This window comes from Trachinotus anak, unplaced genomic scaffold (assembly GCF_046630095.1).
Source record: "Trachinotus anak isolate AG129_WGS33_773 ecotype Australia unplaced genomic scaffold, CSIRO_AGI_Tana_v1 ptg000019l, whole genome shotgun sequence".
NCBI lineage: Eukaryota > Metazoa > Chordata > Actinopteri > Carangiformes > Carangidae > Trachinotus > Trachinotus anak.
The window spans coordinates 2,372,958-2,389,106 of NW_027273870.1; the positions used below are offsets into that span (position 1 = coordinate 2,372,958).

General features: G+C 40.4%; 1 protein-coding gene across 2 annotated transcripts in view; it reads right to left on the reverse strand.

Annotated features, from left to right (window-relative positions):
- helz (helicase with zinc finger) overlaps positions 1-16,149 on the reverse strand; it is a 55,658-nt gene that overhangs the window by 12,041 nt on the left and 27,468 nt on the right. For both annotated transcript variants that reach the window (XM_071505604.1, XM_071505605.1), the window contains exons 19-24: positions 12,417-12,535; positions 10,703-10,848; positions 8,370-8,517; positions 4,752-4,935; positions 3,626-3,854; positions 2,021-2,312 (exon numbers count right to left, since the gene is read on the reverse strand). In XM_071505604.1, coding sequence (XP_071361705.1) covers positions 2,021-2,312; positions 3,626-3,854; positions 4,752-4,935; positions 8,370-8,517; positions 10,703-10,848; positions 12,417-12,535 — 1,118 coding nt within the window. The remainder of the gene's footprint in view (positions 1-2,020; positions 2,313-3,625; positions 3,855-4,751; positions 4,936-8,369; positions 8,518-10,702; positions 10,849-12,416; positions 12,536-16,149) is intronic.

A 16,149-nucleotide genomic window follows, 5' to 3' on the forward strand; every position in this document is an offset into this window, starting at 1 on the left:
GCTATTTTGGGGCGTAATATTAACTTAGCAATGCCCAACACACCTGATGGTGGTGCCCAATGTCTAGGGCTGTGGTTATTTGATCTAGAAATACAATAAGTCAGATGCTAAATTTACTCTGAAAAGTATGAGTTGAGTAGTGGACCCGAAGGACGTTGTCTCACTTCCCAAACAGCAGAGACCTGGTAAGAATGAAAGGGACTGAATATGGGATGTTAAAAGATGATGATTGCACGCTGGCTGTCAAACAGGGGGAACTGGTTGTTTGTATAGTTGCATTATTTACTCTAACCATGTTTCCGTCTAATGAAAGCAAACAAAAATAAAAAGGGAGGGAATGGCCCGAGGTTAATGCCTTTGAGTGTAGCAGTGTTTGTTTGTCAATGGCTCATCCCATCTGTCAGTCAAGTGATGATGTGTTGTGCTGTGTAGAAGAACCAATGGCATGAGGGCATGAGAAAATAGATTCAAACAAGTTCCTGATTACACCCCATATATAAGTTCTGATTTTCAAATAATATTATATTAAGAAGTAATAAATTATTTTTTTAAAATAATTGGCCATCTGTACTTAATCAGCTTTTCCCAATTAAAACAACAACATAATTGTACTACAAACAGCTTTTTAATATGAGAAATATTTTACCATACCATGCTTCACCAAAACACCATCTGTGTCTCATAACAGATCTTCTCAACATGACGTCAATGGAAACATATATTTCTTGCAAAATGGATGTCCAATAATGAAACGCTGCATGTTTTATCTTCAGCTACAATCAACTACAAACTGTATTCAGTCTTGTCTCTCTGCCTCCAGACATATAAATGTTTTGACTGATTATCACAGTATAGTCTGCCATGAATCATTGCTGATCATAATGATCAATAGAAAAAAGTGGAGCATCTTCTACAAATTAATTTTTTGAGAAATTCTTTTGTGCTGTGAAACACTTCAGTAACTGAATCTGAGAAACTGTAGTTACATAATACTTACAAAGTGTGGTATTAGTGTGATAATGATCATTCGTGAAAGACTGTACTAAAGCAACAACACAGCTTTTATCAGAAGCTACGGCGAGACAGTTATTCAAGTTTGGGAATTACTCCATTATTAAATGACATTTGTATGGATTGCTTTTGGCTGCAGCTGCATCAGCCATATATGGCGGCGCCAAGAATGGTTTGACCTTTCAATTAGTGATATGCAGTGTATAGTGAGGGAAACAATATATTGCATACTGTAGCAGTGCCTGTATGTGCTGTGTGGTCGTGAGCTACATAGTATGACTGTGGAGCGAGTGAGAGGAAGTGTGTGTGCGGAGGTGCGGCTCATTAGGCCCAGTGGGTGATGGCAGCAGGTTGGCAGCTGTGGTGATTTCGTTAACCTTTACCTCAGGGCAGGAGGGAGGACAGACACACTAAGACATTTCAGCCCGAGCTAAACAATCAAACAACACATCCTTCCGCCAACCTGCAATGCTAATTTCCTATCTGCGTTGTTTTTCTGTAGCTCAACTGAATGACCAAAATAATTTCCTGTGGTGAAAATTAAACTGAGTAATTTTATTAGATATCTGCTTTGTACCTGCATGTGCAATGCTTTTATCATTTTTCCTCTCTAAAAAGAAGAAGCACTCAATTTATTCCTGATAATTTGTTTGCCATTTCTACAAACCAGTAAGTGGTTACCCATCACATTACATTAAGAAAGAAACCCCACAATATTAGAGCTCTCAGGACATCCTTTACCCCACCTTTTTTCCTTTCATTTCTGCCTCTCCACTGTCTTCCTTCTCTCTCTTTAGGATACTAATTTATTACTTTAAGAACAGAAGCTTGAGCAGAAGCAGATCCAGCAAAGTCATAGCTACAAAAATCTTAATTGCATCTTGTTGGTGTTTTTCTTTTTCTTTTTTGATGTGAGGATTTTAATGCATTTGAAAATGCACATAAAAACGAGGTAGAGAAAAAAAAATTATTCATCCCACTTTGCTCTCTTTACTGAGAAACACCTTACCTTAGGGGGTGACTGCTGCTGCTGCTGTTGCTGCTGCTGTGGACCCTGCTTGTTGGAGGCGGGCTGTGCGTGCTGAGGATGCGGATGATGGTGAGAATGGAGGGCCTGCGATGAAGAGTGGTGCCCTTGCAGGGGTCTTAGGGCACGTGGGATGAACTCTGGGGCCAGTGGGTTGAGGACATAGGTCTTCTTGAGCTCCAGGGCCTCCAGCTGAGCCTTGATTTGCTCAAAGGTGATGCCATGTAGGCTTGAGTTTTCGTGGCAGATGGATACAAAGTGCTCCCAGAATTTTCTGGAAAGGGGAAATAAGAGAAAACAACAGATGGAGTGAAGTTTTAATTCTGTTCTCTTTTGTCTTTCCTTGTTTGGACTGAGAGTCTCATGGATCATCTTGTCGAATTTTCGCTGCTGGCAGTGTAGCAAATTACTCCTTGGGGGTTGAATATAAAAGGCCAAGTCTGTTTTGAACAAACTTTGAAAAAGCAGGTATAAAGACCAGAGAGGAGAATGAAGAATGAGGAAATGGAAAATCAGCAAAAAGATGAAGCACACCGAAGGGAAATAAAATTAAACAGAGGCTAGTAGAGTGGCAGGACTGCAAGCATGAAAAGAGCAAAGAGCACAACAATTATCTCTCAGTGACTATCCACGAATGAGCTGTCAGCTTTTATGAGTACAATCATGAGAACAATCAAATAATTCCCACCAAAACTAGATACGTGAAAATGTGTATTACCATGGAAGCTCGTATTTTAAGGGAATATTCTATGTGTTTAGTATTATATTTATTGGTCCTCATACAAGAGTGAGTCTTCTTTTAGTTGTAACACAGTCATTAACATGTGGAGGCTCAGGTCTTCTGCATGTCAACAGTACGCTGCCCAGAGTATTTGCTGTTTCACTTAGGATTAGGATAGATTGGTAACTGCAGCTTGTCGCATATCTAGTTCACTTTGAAAAACGGATCCACGCCACAGAAATCAGCAAACAAACAAAAAAGACTTAGCCAAGACCTTTAGTTACACCCTAAGTCACCTAGGCTACTCCCTATTGACTGAATCTTAACACTTCCTTCAGCAGACCTTTGACTCCTAAGAGGAGGTTCAACGTTTGCCAAACAATGCATTCGTCTTGGACATATCAATTTAATTGCTGTCTCTGCAGGCTGACATTTGCAAACAACCATAACAGCAAAGGACCTGACGTGCTGCGATGACTAGCAGACAAAAACTGACTGTTGCTATAGAGACTGGAGGTGGGGAAGGCGTGGAGATGGGCTGAAGAGATTCAAACAGTCAATGGCGACACCCTCATAGCTACTTGAAACTACTATGATCGCAACCAAAAGCTCAGTATATGAAAGAGAACAAACAGGCGTCCACATACAAACTCAACAAACTGGTCAGAAATTCACTAACCAACCATTTTTACATGTCACAATTCTTTATGGCAGATCTACATCATAGGATATCTAGTTATATGCCGTACAACAATAGAAGCACCAAAAAAACAGTTATTTGTTAAGTTTTTGTTGCTCCTATCCTTGTAAATGTACACATGTATAACACATTACTGAAGGCTTTAGTCAAAAGTGCTTATATTTACCTGCAACGCCCAACGGAGCACAGTGCTATGGGGTCTCCCACGACCGCAACCAGGGATTGGGCTCTGGTGATAGCCGTGTTGAGTAGCTTGTAATTAGACAGAAAGCCATAGTCGAGGTCCTCTGTTGAGTCCTCAACTAGCTGTTCTTTACGCTTGATGGCCGTCTGCTTGTGCTTGCACGTATGCCGTGTCCGCACCGTGCTGAGAAACAGCACCCGGAACTGTTTACCTGCAAACAATTTTTCATTATGAAAAGTTGACTGAGAAATGAGCAACAAAATTTCAACGAAAACTCTTGAGCAAACCTTATTTATTAGCATCCATGACATTTGTTATCAGTAGGAATTGAACCCACACCTTTAGTTAGCACCACTAGCTTGTTGCTGCAAATAAAGGAAGGAGTCAAATCACTTGAGCTTACTACACAAAAAAATTGGTCTAGTAATAATTTAATCTTCTTATGGCTGATAGATAACAAACAAAGATCATCCAAATGTATGTTGTATTAATTAAAATTCTAAGCACTAACTGTACAGTTTTCCTGTGTGTGTGTCCACATATTTCATATGTGATTAATGAGGGAGTTAATTAACTGTGCAAGGCAGCTGGATGCCATGAGCTGGAGCTACATGGGACTGAAGTACAGGAGTGACTGGAGGAAGAAGCCTTAACTCCTTATAGTGGTACTTGATGATCTAAAGAGCAACACGAACAAATTTTTACTGTAGAGACACACACACACACACACACACACACATCATCTCCCTCACAGATACATTGGAGACAAGCTTCAAGGAGAAATATTAATGAGACCTTTGAGAACTTAAGCGTTTGGATTCGATTGTGTAGCTACTGTGTTTTGATTGTCTGACCATAGCTGCTTTTTGTCCAATTTTCATTTCCCATTCTTTGAATAATTATGATAAACACCATCAACTTCACAAATTAAAAAAATCTAATTCTACTGTTTTGTCAATTTGCTTGCAATGGACAATGAGGCAATTTAAATCTCAAAATATTAATAAACTGATAGTAGCTCTAGTTTAAGTGACCTCACACATATAGATGCATTCCCTACTTGATGCTGATGGATAGCATGACCAGAATGGTTAGTGCTTTTTCTCACCTTGGACATTGAGCACTCTTTCCACGCTGACCTCATGCATCCTCTTCTTCCGGAGCTCAGCACGAATGCGGAACACCTGGTCAGCGTATGGTGACACCACACCGATGCTGCCCTCGTCCAACTTCCCCCAGGCCACTGGCCACTTTTTGCGCAGCTCCTCCACCCGCTCCACGATCTCAAAAACCTGAGGAGATGGAGGCGCAACATGATGGAGAGAAGACACAGCGAGGCTCAAATGCAAGGTCTCTTCACACCATCATCCCTACACGCTGGCAATCAGTGGGGGACAAAATAATTGCAAAACAAAGGAGGCTTTAGGTGCTGTAACATCAAAATCTGCCCATAAAATAGGGAGGTATGGCTCAATGAAAGTGAACACAATGTGAAGCCTCTGAAAAAGGCTCTATGTTTTATTTTACAAAATCACTAATAAAATAAATACTAAAATAAATCTGTCATCGATTCCAAGTAAGGGCATTTTTGGTTGTCTGACCAATTGGCTTAATCTCACACTTGCAGTTCAGCTCGACTGGAGATGCTTCAAATTTTGAACACTATGAGAGTCATTGTATGGTGAATGGCTTTATTTCCTTCAGCCTCATTAAGTCCTAGTTACTGATGTTATCACTTCTACTTGGCCAGAGTATCACAACTGTAATGAGAATTTAGAAGGAATCATTCATTTTGACAAGTTCAAGGTGACCTTCAGAGTAACTTTTGTTTTTGTCTTAGTGTTAAAATTAGCCCAGATATTAGGTATTAAAGCAAGAATTGGTATTTTGAATCCCTTTTGTTTTTTTGTCATGAGCAGGTTTGAATTCCTGCTCAGAGCTTTGGCATACTGCTGAAGGCTTTGAACTGCTGTGGAGATATTGTCTTCCACTTGACGCTAAGCCCATCAAAGACACTTTAACAAGACAAACAAACGGACATGCTTTTGTCAATGCATTTCAATTCCGCAAGATTATGATAATGTTGCTAATGGTCTGACATGGCTGCTGTATCAAAGAGATGGGTGGTAATCTATTTGGCATTGGTCACAGTTTGGGAGCAAAATCAAGAAGCATCCATGTGTAATTGGTTAGAACATGTCAGCAAAGGGTCAGAGGTCGGAGACAGCAAATGACCAAAACCAAGTTGGACTGCGGAGGGACCAATCAAAGACTAGACTGTGAGTGAATCATGCATCTTGAGTGTCAAATGCAGCTCTTGGTTGGCCACCTAATTAAGTTTATGGGTTTCATCTCCAATTATGATTAAAAGACAACAGGCATTCCTATTTACAGTGATGAGATGATATAAACAGGGCTGATCAGTTTTGCTTTTGAATTCAGTCAACTCCTGAATAATCTAAATTTAATTTCAGTTGACTGTTGTCAAATCCTTGAAATATTTATGTCAAACTAAGGTCTACAGCTATGCTTAATTTTAAAGATAGAATACTTAAGAATATTATCCATTTCACATATTTACATTTGCTCATTTGGCAGGTGCTTTAATCCATAATGACTTACAAGTGAGTGACATCAGTCAGTGCAGTAGCAGACCTTGGTGACAGTACTAAGTACTACATCTATTATATATTCATACAACTTGTTAAAATCAAACTGAGCTGAGCCACAAAACTTAAACTTAAGTCAAATCTGTTTTTCATGGTTCACCAGTGATCACTCATGTCTTCTGAAATTGAAAATAATTTCATTATTTAACACACAGTTGCTGCAGTGGTGATTAGGCAATCATCAATATTTTCAGATTGTATTAGATGGTCAATACTGGCACCATCACAGCTCAACTGTCACTTCGTCACAGAGACAGCTGTGGTGCGTTGTGACGAGCACTCTATTAGCAACACCTGTTAATCTGCTTATTTATGCAATTTTTATTTTTCATGCTGTTATTCAATCAGTCAATCATGTGGCAGCAGAGCAATACATAAAATGCTGCAGATACAGGTCAGGGGAGTCAGAATCATCAGAATGGAGAAAAAATGTGATCTCTGTGACTTTGACCGTGGCTTGATTGTTGGTGCCAGACGAGCTGGTTGAAGTATTTCTGCTGGTCTCCTGGGAATTTCACGCACAACAGTCTCTAGGGTTTACTCAGAATGGTGTGAAAAAAGCAGCAGTTCTGCAGAAGGACACACCTTGTTGAACAGAGAGGTTAGAGGAGATTGGCCAGACTGGTTGGAACTGACAGAGAAGCTAATCATTCATGGTTTGAATGCGACAGCCTATGTGAGTATTGTTACTCGCCATCTTCTCATGGCTGCTTCCAGCATGATAATGCACCATGTCATAAAGAATAACTTGTCCCAGGCTGGTTTCATGAAGATGACAATAAGTTCAGTGTACGTCTGTGGTCTATGCAGTCACCAGATATGAATCAAATAGAGCACCTTCGGAACGTGGTAGAACAGGCAACTGACAAATATGCAGAAATTACGTGATGCAGTCATGTCAACAAGGACCAGAACCTCAAAGGAGTGTTGCAGGATCATATGGGATTCATGCCACGAAGAACTTGAGGCTGTTTTAAGAAGAAAGGAGGCCCTACCCAGTATTAGTATGGTGGTCGTCATAAAGTGCTCAGACACAAGCACAGATGCGAGAGCAATAGAGATGAACTAAAATGCAGCCTGAAGGTGACAGCATGTTGTGAGGTGGGTTAGACAGAAAAAAAAATCCAATATCAGCTTCTCAATGTGTGAGAGATAGGAGGTGTAAGTAGCTTACATGGAAGCCCTAGATAGCCACAGCTGAATCATGCAGTATTAACAACATGATTGCTAGACAAGAGTTAGTTTTAGTTGTTTAATATTTCATAATCAAAATTTGAGCATTTTCCCTATGTTAATTTCTCTCACTTTTATCAGACTAGATACAGTACAAGTATCACCATTAATAAATCACATTAAACTAAATCTGTGAGAACTGGTGGCTCATCCTGACCAACTTTGATAGTTGTCCCCGTCCCAGGGGGAAGGAGCAAGGATATTCTCTATTATGGTTTAGTTCTAAATGTAAAACATGTATTTGGGGAATTAGTAGCAGATTAAAAGAGCAGACTTTGTGGGATTTTATACAATTAAATTAATTCATTTTATACAATGGAAAATGAATGAAACAACACAGGTGCTGATCTAATTTAAGATATTTGTGTTATCTAGTTCCAGCAATTTCAACGTGTTTTACAATGTTATGCTGCTTGTAATTGACTTGCTTTTCTTCAATTATGATAATTTTTTTTATTTATTCATGAATTCATTTATTCATTTTAAAATGTAAGATTTACTTTCAAGCATGAAGAGTTCATACCAACACAAGTTCCTATTTGACAAATTCTATAATTGCCCTGATAACATTCAGTCAAAAACTTGACTTCTATGACTAATTGGTTTCATAATTTATACGAACCATCAGGTATGGCAGAAGAACAACACAAACTATAACCTCCATTCCATAATCAGCAAACTCATATTTCCACAGCTATCTCAATCTGTTTTTCTTTTGTACTCAAAGGATATGTGTGTTTGTGTTTGTTTCACACAGGGAGGGGTAGGTAGAAATCCTATTCTGCTTTGTCTGTTTAAGTTTGCAATAATCTTCTAACCCCTACCTCTGCGTTGTTGTAGTAGGCAGTGCTGTTCTTCTCCTGGACATCTTCTCCTCTGGCTGTGAAGAAGGTCAGAGGGTAGAAGTCCTTATGGGAGGGCTGCTTCCCACTTGCCATTAACTTCCCATCATAGAATAACTCTGATGTGTAGCTGTACGAAGAGGAGAAGAGGAAGGAATAAAAGAAAGGAACTGTAAATACAAGAATGTAGAATGGATATTTATAAAAAAAAACTGACATTATAAGCCAAAGAAAACTGATCATGTTTGAGGGTTGGCCTTGTTAACCAACCATTAATAAATGAGTGTCTGTAACGCATTAAAAAATACCAACACATAGGGGTTAAAGTGGACTGGAAGGATCCTGAGTGTCCGAACATTGAGCAAGACAGATGAGAAGACACACACAGGCAAGAAAGAAGCCCCTCCCGGCAGATCATCACACAAAGCAATGGACATTTTGACTTCATTGTGACAGTAGAAGTGATGTCTTGCTTATCCAGGAACATATAAAATGCTCTATCTTTTAAATTTATGAGGCTATCATGAAGATCAGCTCTTCGGGTGATTAAAAAAAGAGCAGGGGAGCTGCTTCTTGAAAGGTGTGGAGAAACGAGCTTCTGATGTGAACAGCCGTAGAGGCATTAAACCTGAAGACAGAAAAACAGACCAGACCTACCTCTGTCCTCAGCACAGCGGACAACTTTTCCACTGGTTTTTAATCAGAAATAGCAACATGTCGACATGCTATGGGGTCAGTCTGGTGCACAGTCTGTCCACTGATGTCCCAGGATATTTTAACTGTTTACCTGACAGTATCAGTCTGTCAGAATTCTTATTGTCGGTTGATGGTTAAGCGGTTGATCATGAACAGCCATAGTCCTGTACATCATTTTATACATATTTCCCTGTAACATAACCTGTCATAGTTGAGTTTTTTGTGATCTTGACAAAAGTTTGAAAACACAAACATGTTTAATGTCACAGAATGATTATGGATACATTGTGTGCGCAACCAGTAAATCATTATAACCTGAAATTCCAATACAAAACCTGACAATTAACATTTACTGCAAGTATTTTTTTTTTTTTTTATCCTCAGTGCTCTGCTTTTGTTGTAGCACAATGTGACCCTGTACCTGGTGCCCATCAAAAACTGGTGTAGTGGTGTCAGACTTCTTGACCTCACTGTACATATCTGCCAGGACCTGTCTATGTAACTACATCACACATCAACACAAAAGGGTGTCCATTTCTTTAGATATGAGCTAGCATGCATGGCTACTGTCAGAAGAGTGTGTTAGCTGGACCACAACAGAGAGAAGGGAGGAGGTAAAAGAAAGAGGGAGAGAAGAAGAAGGGGAGAAAGAGAGGAGAGGAAGGGAGGACAGAATGCAGTGAGAGTGCAGTCGTATTTAGACTCCAGTTCAGGATCCATCTTTGTGAACTGTACCATGCCTCTGAAAATAAATCCATCTCTGCAGCTGTCCAACCTTCCATCTTTATCCAAGTGCTTTACTTTAATACTTTTATCACTACAAATTACAGTCTGCACAAGCAGCCTGTGTATAGTACTCCCTCACTCAAAAGAGAGTTAATTATATATTGCATGCACTCTTTCTCTCGGGCTCTCTGCCTTTCTCCATTTGTCACTGCTCCACATACACATACACACAAATATGCAGATGCCCAGCGATACCACATGGCCCTCTGTATGTGTCTGCTCTAGAATGATCTTTATCTTAAAGATGTTTTGTTAATGCACATGTCTGTGGATCATACATTTTTATTAAAAAGACTAAAGATATTTTTGTTAGATACATTTGATGTGCTTCTTTTACAAAACAAGGAATTGATAAGAACTGGAATGGATCAAATTCAAACAATACCCAACCCTATGTCGCACTGTTGACCAGTCACTTACAGCACATGCAACTGCATCTGAATAATGTGTAATGTGTAAGGTGTAATAATGTGTAAATGAAGCGTACACCTTGTATTGTATAACCCTTTCTTTGTGTATAAGATCAATTCCATCTGGACCTCCTAGATCATATTTCATCTTCTCACCAGTGCCTGTGGCACCACGCCCACACCATTGCAGCCCTTTGTGTTGTGTTGTCATAGAGCTATTGTCTGCATGAACACAGCCTTTATAACCCCTCTCCCCTCTCTGGACAACCCATATCTGTCAGCTCTTCTCCTCAACTCTGCTATTTTATTCTATATTCTCTTCTTCTGACCCCTTCCGCCCACCACCTCTTCTCTCTAGTAACTTTTTTCAGCCTCTCCTTTCCACGGTTGCGACACAAGGCAGTGTTGAGGGCTCACACCTACTTGATGATAGCTTCATGGGAGCGGTAGTTCTCGCACAGGAGGATGCGACAGGGGAATTCCGGGGGGTAGTGCTCGTACAGACGGTCCAGCAGTGACACGTGCAGGTTACGCTCCCGCGCAAACTCGCTGTACACAAAAGGACTCAGCTGCAAATCAAGGGAGAGAGAATGGAGGGAGAGAAAGAGGCAGGGAGGGAGAGATGAAACGCAAAGTTAGTTTCAAAGCATGTCACAGGTACTTGATCATTCTCTCACACTATTATCTTTTCTTTCTATTCAACTATGATTTTCAGTTTGGTATACTGAATCTAATGAGTCTAACATAGCAGTGTCAAGTTGTGTCTTATCCCACTGTGCCTTGTAAGCTCTTCCATCTGGTGTCTCTGATGCCATTACAAAAAAAGGGAACAACCTTGAGTTGCAGAGATTACAGTAAAATTAGCTCACAGTGACTTGACAGCACTTTGAATACCTGCCAGATTCAATTTTGTTTGGAGTACATATGCAATAGCCAATCTAAGTCACAGATCTGCCCTAATATGGCAAGCCAAACCAGAATAGCATTTCACTGACGCCGAACCACCAGTAGCACTTGATTCCTCTTCCTTTGAAAGTAATATCACACGGTTGATTGTCTGAGTGAATCAAGCATAAATCAATTTACCCGAAATAGTCCAAACTATTTCAGTGTGTTATGTTCCTCTGGTCCAACAGTGGTGAGGATGATTTATGACCATGTTCCCCATGTGCTTTGATTCAAATGAGGTTACACATTTTCCAAATTGCACACGCCCACATAAACATGCAGGCTCATTTACCTTTTCTCTTTTGACCAGTGCCTTGTACAAGACAGCAATTTATCTGAAGCTTGAATCTTAATTCAAACCTGCCAGTGAAAGAGGATCAGCTAGCTTAATAGGGCCCCACACAGTCAATAAGAAAACAAATGATCAATAGGAGCCCTAGCCTTCATTGACAATTCAGTTGCTTCTTCCACTCCTGAATGGAAGAGGTAAACTGTTGTTGTGGGAGCAAAAGGGAGATGAAGAAATACAAAGAGCAACATCCTTCCATTGAGGAAAGCGTGAGACGAAGTGATTGAGAAAGAGACAAATTGATTCACAGGTGAACATTTTATTTTAAGTCTGTTTTTGTTTGCTTCAAGAAATGGTAGGAAGAGATCAAGTAATTAAAGCAATTACTGCAAGGCAGACTCTTGCCTTGTCCTCATCCACTGCCTACTGGTAATCCTGTGCACTGTCTAAAAACCAGGAGAGGAGGAAAGAAGGGTTTAATTCCTTATGTTGGCTTAGAAAGCTTGACTGACATGAGTTTATATTTGTGTTATCTGTGGTTGAAGTGGTCTCCAGAACCACAGTGCTTCAGTGGCTGCTGTGTGTTCATGTGTATTGGCAAGTAGGCAAGAGTGGAGTCTAATCCACAGCAAAGCACAAAGGAAGCTACTCTCTGCTGTTATGCTGCATCCCTTCTTTTAAGTGTTTATTTTGGTTTCTTTTAGGATACGAAGAAGTCGTCAAACATCTGGAGACAATGAACCCGAGACCCTATCGTGCACTGACATTATCCTGTGATTCACAGATAAGCAAAGAAATGTGACAGTTTTCTTCTTTTCACTGGGGAAACCTGCAGCTTCAGTACAGTCAAAATTGAAACTAGACATTTTCTAAAGGCCCTTGTTGACTCTGTTTACTTACCTGCATATGGTCCCCAGCCAGCACGATGCGGGTGGTCTTGCTAGCTAGAGCAAAAGGCATGATGGTTTCACACTCCATGGCCTGGGCCGCTTCATCCAACAGGATGTGCGTGAACAACCCTGCCAAAACAGATGGGACACCAACACCAATTTAGCTAATATTACTTCTAAGTTAATGCAGTAGGGTGCAAGAGTCCACTTTCCCATCCACTTAAATGGGAAAGCAGGCTTTTGGACCTCACTGTATATGGTCAACATATACAGTTGTATTGTCCAAAAAATTATTTTGATAACAAACATGAGAAGCCTTTTTATCAAAGTTTACTGCAGGATTCTGATTTTAAACATATGCACCAAAAGAGCAAACGCAATTGAACTCGGATCCCTGCAGTAAAACAGTCCAAGCAACTATGTAAAAGGATCTTGGGGGAAAAAAAAGAGACAAAAATAAACACAAACTTAGATGTACTGAGTTGAGCAAGAACTCACAGCTGGAAAATATAGCTATACATAGCCCATCTCAATCTTTAGGACATTACAGCTGTAATTAATGGCTCAATAAAGGACAGGGGGTTGGTTATTATTAAAAAGTGAGTTAATAGCTTCTTAATCTATAATGATTCCACAAATTTGATATTGGTTGAAGCCAGTGGCTGGTAAACACAAACTATTTTGTTTACTAGGAGCATTTAAACCATGTAACTGTCACTACTGTGCTGTCCTCTCAGTCACTTTTTCCTATCCCTCTTTTAACCAGCCCTGCGAACCAAAGCCAGGGTTTTGTGGACGTTTTGAAAGGGATGAAACAGTAGCCTAACCCTGATTTAAAAAGCTCAAACGGTGCTCGGCAGTATGAAGGCAGGGGATGAAACGGCATGGCAAATGAGTGCTGGAGCAGGGAAGAGAGGGAGGCTGAATAACAACCAGCAAACAGCCTCTGAAGCCCAAACACCATTTCCACAGGAAACTATATGCAGATATGAAATGTGACGGCTGGAAATAACAAAAAAAAAAACAAACTCTGTGACTGTCAAGAAGTAAACAAACAACAGAAACATGGGCTGGCAAGAAAAGAGGTGGAGCAGTTTGATTTGAGGCAAAATTCCCTCTTAGTATCTGCCTTTGAACAAACGCCTGCAAAATGTATTGATTTTTTCCCCTCAGTTCTAAAGCCTCAAACCAGTGTTCTCTCTTAACTGTGTCTGCAACTCATCGAAGTCTGGGAGTTCTTACAACAGACTAAATATGGCTACATTCCTGCCTTTTCGATTATGTAATGTTGGCTTCTATGATAATGAGTTGTTAGACAGAAAAAAAAAGATTTCTCGATGTCACATAGGTCACTTATTCCAAAGACGCAGTGTAATATACATACAATTATGTGCATGAGTAATTTTGGAATCACAGGCATAAACTTAAAATCATACACTTGAGTAATCTCTCAGTGCTGAATATACAGGATGAATGAACAGCCAAGCTGCAGTGTTTCACTGTGCTGAAATGCTGGTGGAAGTATCATTTCAAACAGTGCTGGTAAAGCTTCAGCTTCCCTGACTAGCTCAACAATGCAGCCATGGGGGCTTCATTCAAATGTGCTCCCCTTTATATCACATTGTTAATTATTGAGGCCAGGCACTTTTGTTGACCTCTCCTATAAATTGTAGTCAACAGCAGCCCTGCTGCATCCTGCCTACTTGCGCTTTTATTTCGATCCACATGAAAACATAAGGGCCAAATAACGCTCACAAATGATGTACATGGGTCAATACAAATGGGAATGTTTCCCCAGGCAGGGAGGCAGAGATTAGGAGGGAGGCAGACGTGGTCTTTATGAGAACCAAGCAGACAAACAGGCAGACATGAAGGAACACGGTCCTTAATGCTCCACCTGGAACACAGCTGCCCGCCTTGGGGAACCTATCTTTAAACCAGGGGTCAAAATTACATTTCTGTATCTGCTATCTGTTACTGGACTAATAATGGTGTTTGAATTTGACAAAAAGACAAAGGAGGAGGGAGGGATAATAAAGCAGAGGTGAAAGAGTTCGGAGGCACAGTGTTGCAGAAGTGATTTGGGGGAGAGCTGACTGTTAATAATAAATGACAGCTCCTTCACCTCGCACACCCAGTCTCTCACATTCTCTCTTTCACAGTCTCTTTCTACCCTTTTCACACTGTAACAGTGACTTGGAAAATCTGTGATCTGTGAATATGAAAGCAAAGGGTCTGTGCAAGTAACTGTATCCCACAAAAGGTTTGAAAGCTTTGTCAAATTCTCACAAAATGATTTCCCAGTGCTGACAGTAACATCATTTCTTATATTGTTCTTGGATGTGTTCTGGTGCCTGCCACAATGTGAACCCAATAGGAGCCAACTTAATTTTAGATAGCATAATTCCCTTATTGACTGTAGTTTGAGCTATAGTCTTGAACCTGTATCACCAGGTCACAAGGTTCAGTAGCCTGCAGAAATAATATATTACAGTCACCTAAGTCCTGGTCTGCTGCGAGTTGAAAATATGGCATCATCTTTGAAAGTTTCCATGTCTCCCCTGTACTTTCAAATTGGTTCATTCACACCATTTTGTTTCCAGAGAGGTTTATTTAATGAATTTAATTTCCTTGTGCTTAAAAAATAGTAATGAAATGTGACAGTCTTTATAGGTAAATGTATTACTGTCCTGCAACTGTCAAATTACAGGGATGTTGTCGATTCTGTACAGCAGCTGGCAGGATGGTAGGCAAACACACAGAGCTTCACTGCTTGTCACCTCAGGGAAACATCATCTTTAAAAGATGCTCATGTCTCCCCGACAGCCGAATATCACTCATGAATACAGAATTTGCCTTTTTTGTGCTTTTGTCAGTAGAGAAAAAGGCAGAAAACTGAACTGAACCCCAAATAAATTTGAGGTATGTGCGCTTTGGGGACATTGTGGAGTGAGGTGTATTCAACTTTTCAGTTTGTGGGGAAATAATGGACATGATGTGCAGAGGGCTTCACTCTTTCTTACTGCATTAGGTAGCAAACAGCTTTATAATCATTCCTGTTTTTATTCAGCCTTTTCCAGAAACTACAAAAACAACAGAAAACCTCTGTGGGCGGATCAATGGCCACTCCACCTCACTTGCACATGTTTCAACTGAGGGAGGAAACTTACATCGGCTACAGACTAGAGAATGGGCTGGGAGCCCAATCTGAGAGGAGAAGGTTACTGAGAAGTGATCCTACTAGTCCTGCACATGAGAGTGGAATTAGCATATATACATAGCTCATTTACACAAAACCAAGCATGTAGAGTTTCCACATGCCAGATCACATCTAGGCCATAAAGATGATGAAAATCGATGAGCCAGACATAAAACAGATAGCAGCTTAACCATCTTTTTTGGGGCACCTCTGTGTTTGAGGTGGGGGATTTGTTATTGCTACTTAGTAGACTTGCTGGCTCCCAGTTGCCTCGTTTCCTGGTGATTTTCATCACTGTTGAACACCAGGAGAGCGGGAGAGATGAAACGTGGGGAGGAGGGCTAATGATGTAAAGTACATTAGAAACAGGCAGATGGTGTTCCCAAGCAACAGACAAAGCCCCCTCTGCTGACACATTAGAGTCAGTTATTAGGCTACACTGACAAATTGGTTTGTTTTCCATGTTTTTTACACGACTTAAATGACTTCCATCTCTCTCTAAATGGTGGGCCTCTGCCAACACCGGGTATCAGAGTCACTGGGG